Consider the following 17,500-nt stretch of genomic DNA (forward strand, 5'->3'; position numbering starts at 1 on the left):
ATTCTTTAATCCAAACCTCTCTCTCTCTCTTTCAGTGCTGGCTGATATCAACTTCCCGACGCACACCATCTGCAGCGGAAGCGATCGCCCAAAGGAGTACAGGGCTGACGGAGTGGGCATCCCGGCCCTGCTGGATGCCATCCTCACCCTCATGCCCCTCGATGCCTACGTTGAGAACCCCGTGAGTCAACTAGCTTCCAATATGCCAGCGTAGATGGTTGAGGATAATATACGTACATATATATGTATATATATATGTATATATGTATATATATATATATATATATATATATGTATATATATATATATATATATATGTATATATATATATATATATCTGTCTATATATATATATGTGTGTGTGTGTGTGTGTGTGTATATATATATATAAAGTAGTGAGTGAGTAAAAGGAAGTGAATGTGTGAATAATTGATTGATTGAGTGGGAGAGAAATGTACATAAACATGTATAAACATGTGAACATAGACATGTGTAATATATGTGCAGATAAGAAGGTCAGTGATAGATCGATTAATTAATATTCTTTAATATATATCATGTGTACTAGTTTCTTTATTTACGACAGAACAAGTATATATGTATGCGTATGCATGCTTTTGCGCATTCAGGATTCGGTATACATTCTTGTTTTTTTTTTTTCAGCTGCAATAATAATGTGTTTGTTTGTGTTTGTTCGTCCTCACTGCAATATATTAGAATTGCACAGTACATGTTTTCCAATGATGAGTAAAAATTTTATTTTATTTTTGAAGCATTTAGAGATTGATCAACTCACACAATTAGATTCGTCAGATCAGCATTTTCAAAAGTTTCCCCCTTTTTTCCAGCAATGATTCCAAACATCAAGCTAAACTCACGCCCATTTTAAAGCTAAAACTCCCGCCCATTTTAAAGCTAAAACTCCCGCCCATTTAAAAGCTAAAACCCCCGCCCATTTAAAAGCTAAAACTCCCGCCCATTTTAAAGCTAAAACTCCCGCCCATTTTAAAGCTAAAACCCCCGCCCATTTAAAAGCTAAAACCCCCGCCCATTTAAAAGCTAAAACCCCCGCCCATTTTAAAGCTAAAACTCCCGCCCATTTTAAAGCTAAAACTCCCGCCCATTTTAAAGCTAAAACTCCCGCCCATCTTAAAGCTAAAACTCCCGCCCATTCTACAGGTTCAGCTGATGGATCTCACGGACAGCGACAAGGCAAAGGGCTTCCAGGTGCCGGTGTGGGAAGACTACCGCAAGATTTGCGACAAACACGAACCTGCTCCGGTCACCTTCGAGAAAGTGGAACGCTTCGAGTTCTATGAGAGAGCCAAGAAGGTTTATGCCATCATCCACACGGGGTAATTACGTCTGTCTCTCGGTCCTGGAAGCTCTGCTCTTCTTAAACGAATGGTTTATGTGTTACGCTTCCTAGGCGATTAGCGTTGGTGTTATTTTGGTGTTTTTGTTGTGTGTCATTGTTAAGGCTTCCTGCTACATTGAGGTTCTTCCCGAGCAGAGTAGATGAATGTGGTTGGCAGTCTTTTATTTATTTATTTTTAATCATAGGCGTCATAAACGCACTGAATATGTTAGAGGGTACGTCAAACGGGTCCTTTTTGCCTTTAAATCTTCAACAATCAGAGGCTTTTTAGATCACCTGTTGTGGAGAAGTAACTGAAGCTGCACCTTTGATTCTCTATCGACATGTAAAATTTGAGAACCAAAGCTCTTTTAAAAGGGATGGAATTAGATCAGTCTTGGTAAATGAGGGTGAAGGAAAGAAGATAGAAATAGGGTAAGACTTTTATTCGGTATCTTCGAGATTTTGTATAAAGAGTTCAAATTCGAAGGTTCAAAATAACGATCTTTTCGCCTTAAGGTTCGAGAAAAAGTTTGTTCCTTTTATTTTGTAATAGTCTAGAGGTGGAATCTTTGTTCTTTCGTATGGGTAGGTGTGAGTTATACAAGTATGTACTGTTTGTTTTTTCTTCATCCTTCTCTTTTTCCTTGTAGATGCGATCGTGTTTACCGAATGTGTGTGTGTGGGGGGGGGTATGTGTATGTGTGTATGTGTTGCAGACTGTAAATAATGCATTATGCTAGTTATGATATGTATGTATGGTAAAAAATAGCAAAATCGTAAATATATCGTACGCTTAATATATATATTCATAGATAGATAGATATTGTGCGTGTGTGTTTATACACACACACACACACACACACACACACACACACACACACACACACACACACACACACACACATATATATATATATATATATATATATATATATATATATATATATATTGTGATTGTGAGAGTAAATGAAATTTACGATAGGTGTTATAGTGCCGAAATTCTTTAGCTTGGAATTGTCTATTGGGAATGATTGTCAATAGCATGAGTTCAAAGACCGTAACGATACACTTGAAAACAGCTCTCAGTATACCGTTTTTCAGACGACAGAAAAAACAACGATTTTATTTCATATTTCATTTTATTTGTTTCTCGTTATATACAAAAACATAGTGAATGAGGTCAGCAACGATGATGATTGCAACCATAGGTTATGAGTAGTGAGCATGCAGTTTTAACAGCTCAGATGTGTATGTGTGTGTGTGTGTGTGTGTTTGTTTGATAAGTGGTTGTGAAGTTCCATTAATTGAAAGTTATCGTTAGGTTGTGATATTAATATTTCTCATAGTATAAAAAGAAATAGAATGAATTTGTTCAGAAGGGTATTTCTACAGAGGTTATATTTTTCACATTATTATTATTACCCCCCCCCCCTTCCCCCCCCCGATGCGGAATTTAGTTGTTTTCATTTTCGTTTTTCATCTTTCTCACTTATTGTTAATAAATAGTAAACAATGAACAAAAATACACAATTCGGCAGATCTATAGCTTATAATGATAGATTTAAATTAACGATTATTATTATATTTTATCGCGGTAGAACTGTATCCATTGGAGGGCAGTCTCATTGGCTAACATTCTAAAAGTAAGTGATCCATTGTCTGGATGGGTTCTCCACTTTGACATTCGGGGCTGGTGGTCATTCCCCATTTGTAAAGGTTGTCTTTACTTTTCCCCACTTTGGATCTTGCCCTGTTTAGGCTTACCCAGTCTCTTCTGCCCAGGTTTGATCCCTGTGGCAAGGTTTCACCTGGCAGGGGCCTCATTATGTAGCTTGGCTGACGCCTGCCTGCACGCGTTCAAGGCCTGTTCTGCCTGCTGCGCTTTTCTCTCCTTCAATAGTAGTTAGGAATACTATTGCGGACTTTAACCTTCTCCCTTCTCTCTTGATGGACATGGAGTGAGTGTCGTGGTTCATTCATCTGCTTATGACGTTCTATCATTGTTTCTCGTCGGATATATGGTGGTGGGATGCCTGATAGCCTGTACAATGCTGGCAATGGTGTAGGCTTCATGGTGCCTGTGATTATCCGACATGCCCTATTCAGCTCTGGATCGACTCTGTGTGCGTGGCATGATCTGGCCCATACCGGGGCACAGTACTCAGCGGTGGAGTAGCAGAGCGCCAGTGCTGCCTGCCTTAGGGTTTTTGGGTCTGTTCCCCAGCTGGTGTTGGCTAGTTTGCTGAGATTATTCCTTGTCGAGAGTTTCCCTTTTAAGTTGTTGATATGTTCTTTGAAAGAGAGTGTTCGGTCTAGAGTGACACCTAGATAAACTGAAGCTTTCTATTTGCTTCCCTGTTATTGAGGTGGAAAACACATACCTGGGTTTTGTTGGGATTAGCGTTAAGGTGCCACTCTTTGTTGTAGGTGGAACGTGTTGTTGGAGCATTTGGTCGCCTTCCTTCGATATCACTGAAGGAGGGTGATTGGGTGGCAATGCAGAGGTCGTCTGCGTATATGTACCTGCGGATGTTTGGGTACTCTGGCTGGTCATTGGTATAGATGTTGAATAAGACCGGGGCCAGGACGGAGCCCTGTGGGAGCCCGTTCTTTTGGGTGTGCCACCTGCTCTTCCTTCCTTCCATTTCCACATAAAATCGACGATTGATAAGGAGTGATTCAACAATACGGACCAGGGTGGTATTCCGCAATATTTGGGCAACTTTAAGAAGGAGAGCCCTATGGTTCACTGTATCGTATGCTGCTGTGAGGTCGACGAACACAGCTCCAGTGGTGTATTTTCTTTCATACCCATCCTCAATGTATTGGGTGAGATTTAGCACTTGACTGCAACAAGATCTGCCTGGTCTAAATCCGGCTTGGTCTGCTGAAAGGTGTTCTTCAACTGTGTCTTGTATGCATGTCATTGTCATGCGTTCATATAGTTTGTATAGAACGCAGAGCAGGGAAATTGGCCAATAGCTTTTTGGCGATGTTGGTTCTTTCCCTGGTTTGAGTAAAGCTACAACTCTGGCTCTCCTCCAGTTTCTTGAGTCCTAAAGGATGTGGCACAGTTGTTGTGCAGAGAAAGTAACCATGTTTAGGCTTTTTCTCCAAAGTGCAGAACCATCTCTGTGATGATCCCATCCTCTCCAGAGGTTTTACCAGTTTTAAGATGTGACATAGCCAGATTCAAGTCTCCTAAAGAGAAAGGCTCGAGGTGTTCATTGCTGTCATGCATGACTTGGCTCATGTCCTGTTTCATTTTCCTAACATGTCCCCTGACTTTGTTTAGTGGTTTCCCGTTTAAGAGGAGTTGGTGAGCCACTTGGTTGGGGGTAACAGCAGCAATTCTGGGCTGGGCACTTTTTTCTGAGTTAAGTTTTTTAATGGTGTCCCAGGCTTTTTTGCTGTGGTGAGTCATATCGATATTAGTTATGACTTCTCTCCAGCGTTCCCTTTGGTCATTGCCTATTGAAGCCAATAGGCTTTCTCCGAGCTCCAGGGTGCTCTCAGCAAAAGGGTCTTCATTAAAGGCCTGGATGTACTCCTGGTACTGGTCTTTTGTGGCCTCAGTAAGACCAGGGATATAATAGTTCCTGCTTCCTCTGGGGATGTTCGCCCCTGCGACTTTCTGGACCATGAGCTGGAAGTCCTGTATTGGTCAGGTGAGGGAGGAACTGTGGAAATTATTGTTTCAAGGTCTGATGTGAAACTTTCCCAATTTGCCTTCCGAAAATTGAACCTTGGCTTAAGATTTGTGGTTTGTGGCCTGATGACTGGGCGTATGGCGATCAGTATTGGCCTGTGTTGGGTCCTTGGTATAGGGTTCCCAATTGATTTTTCAATGTTTTGGTAGTGCCGGGATGTGATGAATGACAGGTCCGGGTTGTATCCCCTTCTCCATCGTGCACTCTGGAAGGTTGTTGGGTCCTTTGCATCATAGATGATGGATAGATCACTCGATGCAGCCCACGCCTCTACTGCTTCTCCATCACTGTTTGTATTGTTATAACCCCACAAGGTGCTGTGGCTGTTGAAGTCACCCACTATGAGGTTTGTCTCATTCCTGAGTTGTATATTTTGTGGCCATCTGAAAGGGGTTGCTGGTGGTTTGTACACGCTGGTTATCTTAAGGTGTACTGTACTCACTTGCAGGATCTCAATTCCTCCTTCAGAGAGATCTGCACTGCTTTTGATGGCTGATTTGTCTCGTGCATATATTGCACTGCCATGAATAGGACTTGAGTGGTGGATGATAAGGTGCATGCCAGATATTCTTGGCGACACAGAGTCCTTATGAGTTTCTTGAGCAAACTGTAAACTGTAAAATTTTCAAAAGCTTGCTATCAGACAGCTTGTTATTGTTATATAAAAATATCTTACATCTGTCTAATATATCTGAAGATGATTTGAGAATGACACTCCGGATTAGTGGTCATTTTGACAAATATACTTTAAAGTTGTACATACAATAACAGAAAAAGAATGTGGACAAATTATCATAAATCTCAAAGAACTCTTGAAATGATATGATAAAAATGCGAAACTATCTAACTACCTAGTTTAACCAACATGAACCCACTTAGCAATTTCAGCTGCCGACCATTTCAAACTGGCGATTATCATCTTAGTTAATTTTAAGAATAATAATGCTGTTATATACTAACCTTACAATCTTTATCATACTTATTTTGATTATTAGAATTAATATTGTCAGGATTATAATTTTATATATTGTGTATGTTAAATTATCTTCACTGTTGATGTAGAGAATATCATAAAATTAGTTTGGGAGACTCCATCCTCAATCCAGCACTTGCATATATATATATATATATATATATATATATATATATATATATATATATATATATATATATATATATATATATATATATAAACATACACACATATATATATCACTTTGAAGTTGTACGGACGGCATCAGATGACACTTTATGGAGTGCTCTTCCATTGTTGTATGATTACTTTGATTTTGAATTAATTAGTGATCAGCACAAATATATACATGCCTATGAGTATGTAAGTAACAGTCATATGATGACTCACTCATGAATTTTCAATATGATAATATCTGTTTTCTTTCTTCTTTTTAGAGAAACTGCAGCTTATGCCAACGTTCTCCTGAAACGAGGTGTCTGTTAATCAGCCACAGGTAGCTATATGGAAAATGTTCTGGTGCTTCAATGGAGATATCTCGTAGCTTATGTTTTCAGTTGTTTAAGACAAACTTTTAAATTCAGTACTTTTCAAATAGTTCAGTATGTATTGTATATGGGCTAACATATTCATGTTTTACAGATATCAGTACTTGTTTGCATTTTGAAAAAGTTTGTAGCAAATTGACCCCCACTAACAGCATTTTCCAATATGAATTCTCTGAATGATGAAAATTATTGTACATGTCTGTTCTGGAAATTTTGCCTAGTTACAGAAATCATGGTGGCACTACACTTTCCTGTTAAATAAACTAGCAATCAGAGTCTTGTAGTTTTCTTTCACGATCCTTTGCTTTGCTTTGTGATTAAGGAAAAAAGTAGCTTGTTTAGGAAGTTAGCCTTGGAATAAAATGTCATTGTGCTTGAAGAATTATGTATGTCACTGATAACATTTGTAATTTTAGCAATTGCATTCCCTGGTTTCTGTTTAATCTCAAATTTAGAATAAATATGTAACCTGTAATTGTAGATCTATAGGCCCTGTAAATAATGGATTAATTATTAGGGCAACTACAGTAGCCATCCATTCCATTTTGTATCCAATCATTAAGATATTCCTCAATATTTTTTCCAGTAATAAATCCTTCCCTTTGTTTTCTTGCCTGTGTCCAGGTATGCAAAGGTTGGTTACAGATGTATCGGAAGCTCCCAGGACTTAACAAATACATCACTAATAATGTCTAATTTTTTTTAAATCTCTCTCTTTTTTAATATTTTTTTTTTGGTATAATGTGTAATAATTTGCATAGCATAGTATGGGGTGGGTATAAATAATAAAGGAATTAACTTTCTCATATCACATCAACTTAACATCACTTCTTCTCCCAATACATTCTTTTACTTTATTAATGTTTTTCATATCTTTTATCTCATTATTAAAGTATTCGGAAAGGGCTGCACTAAGAAGAAAAAAAATGTAGACATACAATCTATATCTGCATTTTTCAGAGGTATGTCTACTGTCTAAATCCTTCACTATTAATTTAATTCTAGATATAAATGTATTTTATTAATCATTAACAGATAGTAATAGGACATTTCTTTTTGGTGTTTGATGTTCTTGTTAATATTTGAAATCAATGAAGGAAGGCTATCATAATAACTTATCATTTGTATATTTAAACTCAATGAATTTTTAGTGACACAGGTTTGGGTAATAAACAAGTAATTCCTTTGAAAATACTTTATTCTTCTGCTGCTATATCCTTGTACATTTCATTACAAAATTACGGGTTGGCTGCTTGGAAGTAGAAAATTACAGCTACTCACATGACAGGTATTGTCTTCTTGCACAGTGGTAAATTCAAAACAAAAATTATATAGACTTTCTTGTCCTGCTAAAAATAGAAGCTATTGTGGCAGATTTTTTTTCTTTTTTTTTTTGAGAGTGTGTGTGTGTGTGTGTGTGTGTGTGTGTGTGTGTGTGTGTGTGTGTGTGTGTGTGTGTGTGTGTGTGTGTGTGTGTGTGTGTGTGTGTGTGTGTGTGTGTGTGTGTGTGTGTGTGTGTGTGTGTGTGTGTGTGTGTGTGTGTGTGTGTGTGTGTGTGTGTGTGTGTGTGTGTGCGCCTGGGCATGCAAGTGTACATGTGTATGTGCCTGTGCATGATGCATGCAACTGTAAATCCACACATCCATGTGTGGATGTCCAGGTATGCAAAGGTTAAGTACATTTTTGTGTCTGTGTCAACTTTAATAAAAATTTCAATATCAGTAGAAAAAAATATTTCTTGAAGGCCAGATACAGTGTTTCTTTTTTATTCTCTGTTTTCACAGCAAACAAAATTTATATTATAGCTTTGCCTAGATCCTTTGGAGGAATTATAAATTCATACCTTTCATGTTCCTAAACTGCAGGTTGGGAAGAAAATATTGAGAATGTGCAAGAAGACAATACTCTTCTAAATCTCCCCAAACAGGCACTGAACATACATTTCAAAGCCCTACACAACCAATTCACAACATGAGGAGTTAGAGAAAGTAAATAGGAAACAGATAACCACTTGACCAATACCTTCATTTGCAATAACGTGACATTTTGCAGTGGCAGTTTTTCACATGTCACCAGACTTCATAATCTGAAACATTTGTGCATATGAAAATGCTTTACATGTAACAGCAACCGTAACGAAGCTTCTATTAGACAATTTGGAGAAGTTCGGCTTTCCTAACATACCAATACAAAGCAAAACAATTACACATTTGCACATTCAGTGTCCTTAAATCACAGTACATATCAGAGCCTGAAATGGGGGGGGGAGGGGAGGCATGCTTTTGGCATCCAGCATGAAGTTATAGGTTGTGAACAGGGTTTCCACTGACATGAATATAAGTTTCCATTATCAATGGAGAAATACCTTGTATGACATGAACAATAATTACACATATTGGTGTGGCAATGACTCAAAAATCACATATCTCCTCTGAATGTTAGTCCTCTGGCTAATAGGGACAGGACAACGACTCTCTAGTGAGAATCTTTCCTGAGTACAGGTAGCTTAATGGTAACTGCTGCAAGAAACGAAGAGCGAACGACATCACTCTTATGAGGAGGGGAAGTAGTACATATAATACCATTTATAATACATTCACTATGTGTCAAATATATATGGATTATAAATATATATTTGCATTTCAAAACTGATGACTTATTAATAAAACTATATGCTGGAAATTTCTCTTCTTTTCATAAACTTGACTTACCATCTTCAGGACATATTAAAATATTAATTACCAAGCCTAATTTCTTTGAAAACACATAATTCCACTATTCAAAAACAATATCTACTTTGGCAATTCACTGAGGAATCAAGATACAGAACAGGGATAAAGTAATTCATACGGAACTACTCTGGAACTGCAGTTATTTAAATACTTCCCCAATCTCAAGAAATCTTGTAGCCACGCGGTAAGTTAACAAAAGCAGAAGAATACAACACACTAAAGAAATGGGACCATCTTCCTATAGGCATACATAGAAAATTAAAGACACCTAACCTTACATTTGGGATACAAATTCACCAGAAACTCTTGCAAGTTAATAAAGATGTGCACAATTCTCAACTGTTAGGTAAGATGTCTTCCGTGAACTCCAAATAAATCCAACATCCTACATAATCAGTGGTGAATCACACCATAAAAACAGAACCAGAAGATTGGAGCCTACAAAGGTAACATGTTGCAAAGAGGAGTTAATTACACAACTTGTAGTGAAATCAAAGAAAAACCAAACAACTAATGACTACATGCATACATAATGAATCTTTGAAACAAACCCAACAGAACACATTAGATACATTGAATATATATTTACCATATTTACTGCTGAATACAACACTAATCAAATAAATCAATAACTTCCCACTATACCTACCTCTATATATATCTTTTTTTTTTAACACAACTACATTAAATAGCACATCCACCTACACATGAAAGCTCTCCTATAATGTAACAGGGCATCTTCAAATGTCTCTCTTAGACTCTTTAGTGGAACTTAAGACTTGCTTCCCATAGCTGCAATATAAGCACAAATGTAAGCAATGTAAAATAAAGGCACAGAGATGGCATTGACCTTTTGGCGAGTGAATTATCAGCCTTACATTCCAAATTTGAACACCCCACATCAGTCAATAAAAAGAAACAGAGGAGACACTGAATAACATCAACATACCAGTTTTAATAAATAACATGTATAACTCCATTTCCGGCAAACAGACGTAGCAGTGACGAGGTTTAATGGGTTGTACACCCTTTCGATACCATGGCTTGGGTACAACAAACACAGACAAACACATTTTCATAGTCTTTGGTTAGCCTAGGGCTATGAGCCAGACAGATATAAATGCCTGTCTGAAATCACACCGACCTGCTACCTAGTGTCTTTCATAGTAACAAGCCTCGAATTCCATATTGCCTGATAAAACCAGGTTTATAGCCAGTCCTCCAGCCTGTGGAGTACGGCAAATATTCTCCTGGGTGTTGGAGGTTAATGTTTAAGCTGACTTTCTTCAATGTTAAATTACAGGAGGTAATCATGTGAATGAACCAGGAAGAGAGTTGATTCTGCATTACTCTTCAATCACCCACAGAGATAGTAGTTCATAATTCAGAATCAATCCCACTTAATCTGTACTGCTTGAGTCAATGCACTGCATGAAAGGGCTGAGAAGAAGCCGTACAGCTTAAGGTGGATTTACTCTTTGTGAAAACCCTCAATAATAGACTAGTTAACGTCTTTGCCCAACACGGCCACTACTTGGCTACTTTCCGCTCCTGACCCCTGACGCACGGAGGTATCCTCAGAAACTCTCAGGCCAAGTTCATGAAGTAAGAACACTAAAATCTAATTAATAATTTCTCGAGAATTTAACGTGATGACTTTAATACTGTACCTACTGTAGAACAAACAGTTAACGAAATAAACGTATCTTCATAAACAAATAAAATATCAAATACAACTCTTTCAATCAATTTGCATTCCTATTGGTATTCTACTGGAAATATGGTATCACATTTCTTCACAGAATAGAATTCATGTTACCTGACTCGTAATAAATGTTCATTACATTCTCACTAACCATAATAAGTTCTTGTTATATTTTAGCATTCTTACACCCACATACCTGACATCTACGAGAGCTGAAGTGACTGGAAGATTTTTCATCCTAAAATCTAAATATTCTTGAAAACAGACACTGATCAATGTCCTAAATCAGCAATGTAAAGACTGCTATAAAAATATGACCTTGGATTATAATCAATATACAAAAGTTTGTCACTTTTGTACCGATAAAATCAATAATCATTTTGTGCAGTACATTAAAGTACAAGACAATATTTGAATATCATAAGCATGCATCCAGATTTAATAGCACATTTACAAAACATGTATTCCATGAAATATATATCTAAAAACACAATATTTAGTGTTTACATGTTTCAAGAAGCCATGGCACATAATAAGTACATAAGGATATCATTTATCTTAGTTTATGTATGAAATTGTGAAGCTGCCATGTACAATTCCTACCAAAATATATGGAACTAACGTCCATTCCATAGAAAATCTTGATTTTGCCTTTAAAGGAACTGAACATGAATTAGGAAACAAACTATTTTCTGAAAATGGAAAAATGTTGTGCAGGTAGCTACCATCAACTCTAAGGAGTTTCACTCACCAATATCAAATACATACTGGACAGTTAATATTTTACAGAAATGACTTTTAACCATCTCCTTTTATGTATGAATCATCTAGTAAAAATTGATAAAAAGACAGTATACATTATTTACTCCTAAAGTAAACAACTATTAAAAATGTATGTTATGTAATAGACATTTTTGGTTTGTACAGAGATTAGTCTTTTGGTGAGGTGACTTGTCAATATCAAACATGTGTTGAAAGGAGCACTGCTGAGGATACAGTGGTAGCCTAAATATTTATGTGTGCTGACAGATTTGATGACGGGCGTCATCTGCTAGCTCCAGTGACTTTATAGCAGCTGCACAGTGTATACAACCACATGGCATACACATACGTATACATACGTACGCATGAGACGTGCTACGAAGATGGGAGAAGGACGTAGACACTGTTATACGGACGGCAGGCAATACGGGGCACGGGGCAGAACAGCACAACATGGCATCTAGGTCGCCAACGGAAAAAAAGAAAAACACGTATAAGTCATTGCACAAAACCAAACATTTTGAGGAATCATGCAACACGAAGTTGATTCTTATCCTAGGGACTTTTTTTCTGAAATGATTTAAGTTGGAATGTGTCCTCTGACTAGCAGAAAATGTATCACATATGTGGTTTTGGTGACTGTATGCATGCACAGCAAACAAGACAATTAAACTGCGCACAGAGTTTCACAAAATCATTAATTGCACGTGGTGTAAGGTGTTGCAGACAATATACAGCACCAGAATGTCACTATACATTCAGTCATGAAGTGTTGGAGACCTATAAGTGTAATTCTGAACATCCATGTCAACATACAAAAGGGGATGAATTGCAACAATCACAGATATAGAGCATGAACAGAGTACATCCTTAACTGCTGGAACGACATTTCAAAAAAAAGAAGAAAAAAATACATCGGCCATAAAAAAAACAAAAAAAAACAGCAGTAGCCTTCTTACATTACAAAAACAAAGATCACTAACACAGAATACATTCATGACTGCATTCTTCCCATCTGCCAGTGACTGGGATACTACGAACAACGTATGAGCAACTGATCCTTCGGAACATTAAGAACAAAATCATACAAGCATGAATTGTAATCAAAAGGAAAAACTGAATCATCACATTACAAAATCAGAATGGGGGAAGTGATGAAAGCACTAGGAACGACTTTACTACTACTATAAACTATAGGGAAGCTAATATATGTATATATCTTGACTAGATGTAATTACAGCTGACCGTTCTTGTATCTTGCAGAGGGAAATCGGTAGACGGTTTATAATGAGGGAACGACAGTGCTCTTATATATAGAAACATACATGTACAGTATATATATGTATATATATATATATATATATATATATATATATATATATTATATATATATATTATATATATATATATATATATATATATATATATAATGGAAACTATAATCTAATTCTCATTTTAATTTTAGATACCCTGTTAGTTTTCTCTACTCTGATATCAACCTGAACGCGCAACGGCGAGAAGTTCCTTATTTTTCTTCATTTGGCACGACAATATCTACCTGCTAGTGATGCTCGTCATAAAGATAATAAAAATAGATAAACTGAACTAAGGAATCTACTGTTATGTGGTCAGTGGTCAGTGGTCTAGGTTGTCCTTGCCTATTCAATGTGTATGTGATTGAAGATTAAGGAAATCTGTTTCATCTGTAATTTGAAGTGATCACACTAGGACAAGTTTTCCAATTGTACTGATAGTCAGATACTCCACAGAAGAAAATAATGACCTACCACAATTAACAATCACAATTCCCTTTGCTTTCCCTGAAAAAATATATAATTATATACGACCAAAAAATAAAATATATCTCACACAAAATTCTAGGTTGATGGTTTGCTATAAGATAATAACAAATTTTGAGCTCTTGCACAACCACAGTATTGAATGTTAAGATATTCCTTCTAAATTGCCTACCATGCAAAATGTAAATCTTCTTTCAATCTCTGAGTGACAATCCTGAAATTACAAAGTCCAATCTACACACTGTTAATTTGTCCTCATAGACTTCTAAAAGCCACATTCACATAAAATTGGCAGTTGGAGTAATTTAAACACGACAAGACTCACGGTTACAGTACTTGAAAACTCTGAATTGCTCTAGTACAGTACAAAATGTGATTCTCCATCCCATGAACAAGCATAAGGCATGATAGAAGACAGCAATTACAGCTTATCTGCATTAACAGACAAACACTCAAATACCTGATAATCATCTCTTGAAGTCAAACTACAAAGAGACCTCACTGAAGTCAATCAATAACAGGGGGAACGAAACATAATATTCGATTGCAATAAATATGTCAAAAAATATATGATATAAACACTGGAGCCACAACACCAGAGGTATCACAGAGCCTTTGAGCAGTCTGAACAAGTACACATGAACACCCTGTTCTCTGGTAGGTTTATACAATCAATTAAGAGTCTTAAAACTACGCAAAGTCTTCTGTACTCCATCATAAGGCTTTGATCATTGTAGTTTGATATCATCCTCAAGGTGCAGTTTACAGGTTCGCTTGTCAAAATTGTGGTTCCATTATCCTCTCTCTTTTTCTTTTTGAAGTTTAAAACAACTGAAGAGAAATTCTATCAAAATAAAACCTGGCACGATTCTCTTACGTCAATAAAAACCTGAGAATCTTTTTTTTTTTTTTGTTTTTTTTTCATGTACTGATCATATGTTGTACGGCTACAAAAGGTGATAAGTTGCAGATCGATTCTATCTGCAACCACTGACTCATAATTGTTTGTCTACCATAAAAATCCATAAAAACGTCACTTCTGTAGACATTTACAATATCAATAGGCTAGTAAGCTTCAACATTACTTACAGTGCTACACTGCCTGAAAGACTTTTAGAGGGACGTATATTTGTACACAATAATGTATGAATACAACTCCACAAAACATTTCAGACAAATCGCTTATCTTTTTTGCTTATTTGTTTTTTTAGTTTCCAAAACATACCCAAGAAAACTATCCCTGAACAAGAGTATTGTGAGTGCTATTTCCATTACACACTGAAGATTTTCTCTTGCCTGAGCTGAGCAAAATCTGCTTTTGAATCTGGGTCTCGGCTACAGACCTGCTCTCTTTCCGATTGTCAAAACGTGTCAAGATCTTTCAGGAGGAATCCACCAGTGAGAACAGATCTTACACCCCTGAATGAAGGGGGAAGACATGACTTCCAAGTTTGAGAGAAAAGAGAGAATAAAAATGACTAGAGTTGTAATGGAACTAGCTGCATTTCACTACACACAATTCTCCAATTACACAGAAAGGTACCTGTTAGTATGGCTTGCAGTCGGTTTTGGATCGCTTCAGTTGGACCTTCAACCTCTTGTTTCCGATCTGTTGGCCATTCATGTGTTGGATTGCCCGCTGTGCGTCTAGAGCATTGTCATATGATACGAATCCTGGAAGGGAACGTCACTTTGGTTACAAGACTGCTTGCTTCTCTTCTAAATCACTGAACAAAGAGTTTTCTAGGAAAATCAGTTATAATACAAAAATATGTGCTTGAAGAGGATCTGATAACTATTTAGGATATGATTTCATTAAAACAACAGCTAAACTGTATGACAAAAAACTAAGAATTACCAAAAAATATATATATATAATGACTAGAAAAAATAAAGCATTTCTTAAGAACAATGACCAGAAAATTAATAAAACATTTTTCTACAATCCATCAATACAACATCTATTTCAAAATGATTCCCCAGTGAAATGTAGCCCAGGATACAGTGAATCTATCAAATCTCCAATTTCAGATCTTCCCAACTGTAACATGATTGGTCCTCCTCATGCTAGAAATGATTTTAACATTGTTCATTTCATCATTTGCATTGCTAGTGTTGCAATTTACACCGATAATTATGTTGCTGTCTATAATTTTGTAGTCCCCAAGTTTGTCATGATAGTTCTTAGATAGCATTTGTGATACTTAAGCATTATAATCTGACTGACTCTAAATAATGATCTCGTGTTACATATTCTCTCTGTTGTAATTATAAAATTCTTTTAATCTTCATGTAAAAGTCAAATGATTTTATTTAACTACAGTTATTCATAGAAGACTGACCCCATATCATAAGCCTGGCTGTTTTAAACCAATCAGTGTTCTATACATTAGCACAAGTGTGAAACTTATTATATATCTATCTCTCTCTTTTTTTTTTTAGATGTCATGATAATCGTAAGAGAGAGTAATTCTTAGAATAATAGATGGTGATGAGATTAAAAAGTAAGATAAATGAAAGATAATTAATAGCTTTACTGTTTATCTTGGCATTATATGTAGCTGTTGCAATCAGAATATGGAAGCTAGTGATTATGACTTTCAAATGATGATTAAGAATTTCCCTTAATACTTCAAATATTTCTGAAAGTAGAATTACCTTCCGCTGATCATTATAGATCAACCTTACAGACAAAATGCAAATTTTACCACCCATGATTAATCTTGCTTTTTTCTCATCTGATAATGAACCGCCATTACTGTCCATCAAAAGACTTGTCAATGATGAAATGACTTTTGCGATCTTTAAAACCTGACCCCTTTTTCCCTCATGCCACCATATAGATGCAGGGAGGGAGTGATCCCAAATTATACATTCAGGCGGCATTAATGAGGAGCTATATATAACAAAAGAGTATTCACAGAGGATGACCGATAAAAAATGTGTACATACAAACAATAATGAACAATAAGGTGTAAAATAATATAATACATGTCCTCATTACTTGAATGAGTGGACACAGAAATTAAAATTTTCAGTATCACACTTGGACATTGAAAACAACACAGACATTTTATACTATTAAGAGGAGAGACTTTTCAATGGAAGGGCAAGAGAATGTATATGCTACAAGAGCTTATCTTTTCTTTCATATAGTGTTACAGAATCTAGAAATTTAGCATAAATATCTCTAAATGAAGTGTGCAAAATAAGGCGGAAAAGGAAATAAAATACCGGCGCCATTAATAACAAAAACACAATATGAGTTACACCCTCCCCTGGGCCTATATAACACCACACCTCCACCACGCATTATGGACCTACCAAAGCACTTGGAAAGGTTTGTCTGTTTATCTATGAAGACCTTGGCCGAGATGACCTTCCCAAACGGCCAGAACGCCTGGGCAAGCTCCTGGTCTGAGAACTCCTGTGGCAGATGGTATATGAAGAGGTTAGCCCCATCAGGCCCCTCAACCTGCTTGCCTGCGGGATTGGACGAGGACGAAGCGCTCAATCCGGCCGCTGCAGTCACGTTGTTGGGGAAACCTGGAAAATCAATGAACTTTCCTGAGATCCTATTCAATCCAATTTTTTTTTTCCTCTCTCTCTCTCTTCTCTTTCCCATCTCTCAGCATTTCTTTAGAAAGCTGAGGTCTCTCGTTCCTTTCTGTCAAAGGTGTGCTTCAGTCACTTTCTTAATTTTTTTTTTCTTCTTCTTCTTGCTATCTGGGGAACACCACACTTTTTCAGGATTAATAGTTCAAAATTTCTTTCTCTATTTTTCCAACTGTGTTAGGATTATCATTTCTTTGCATGATGATCTGTATGTAATTCCTTGAGTGATGATGATTAAAGCATGAGCAACACCCACCGATTTTCTTACTCGAAGATGACAAGCGAATTGAACACAA

At 36.6% G+C, this 17,500-nt stretch overlaps 2 protein-coding genes across 51 annotated transcripts in view; one reads left to right on the forward strand and one right to left on the reverse strand.

Moving 5' to 3' along the window:
• The window catches only part of LOC122262352 (fucose mutarotase), a 373,955-nt gene extending 367,089 nt beyond the window's left edge, over positions 1-6,866 (forward strand). Inside the window, exons 2-4 of the mRNA XM_086547264.1 lie at positions 36-181; positions 1,180-1,355; positions 6,481-6,866. Of these exons, the coding sequence (XP_086403390.1) occupies positions 36-181; positions 1,180-1,355; positions 6,481-6,529 (371 nt within the window). The 3' untranslated portion in view covers positions 6,530-6,866. The remainder of the gene's footprint in view (positions 1-35; positions 182-1,179; positions 1,356-6,480) is intronic.
• A 1,191-nt stretch (positions 6,867-8,057) lies between these two features.
• LOC122262361 (CUGBP Elav-like family member 1) overlaps positions 8,058-17,500 on the reverse strand; it is a 635,722-nt gene continuing 626,279 nt past the window's right edge. For 46 of the 50 annotated variants that reach the window (XM_086547233.1, XM_086547232.1, XM_086547228.1 and 43 more), the window contains 3 exons: positions 16,914-17,135; positions 15,133-15,263; positions 8,058-12,250 (listed from right to left, as the gene is read on the reverse strand). In XM_086547233.1, coding sequence (XP_086403359.1) covers positions 15,136-15,263; positions 16,914-17,135 — 350 coding nt within the window. In that variant the 3' untranslated portion in view covers positions 8,058-12,250; positions 15,133-15,135. The remainder of the gene's footprint in view (positions 12,251-15,132; positions 15,264-16,913; positions 17,136-17,500) is intronic. The other 4 variants (XM_086547260.1, XM_086547249.1, XM_086547254.1 and 1 more) reach the window with 1 other exon arrangement.

This window comes from Penaeus japonicus, unplaced genomic scaffold (genome assembly GCF_977035675.1).
Source record: "Penaeus japonicus unplaced genomic scaffold, GWHDUDI00000001_assembly GWHDUDI00000019, whole genome shotgun sequence".
NCBI classification, from domain to species: domain Eukaryota; kingdom Metazoa; phylum Arthropoda; class Malacostraca; order Decapoda; family Penaeidae; genus Penaeus; species Penaeus japonicus.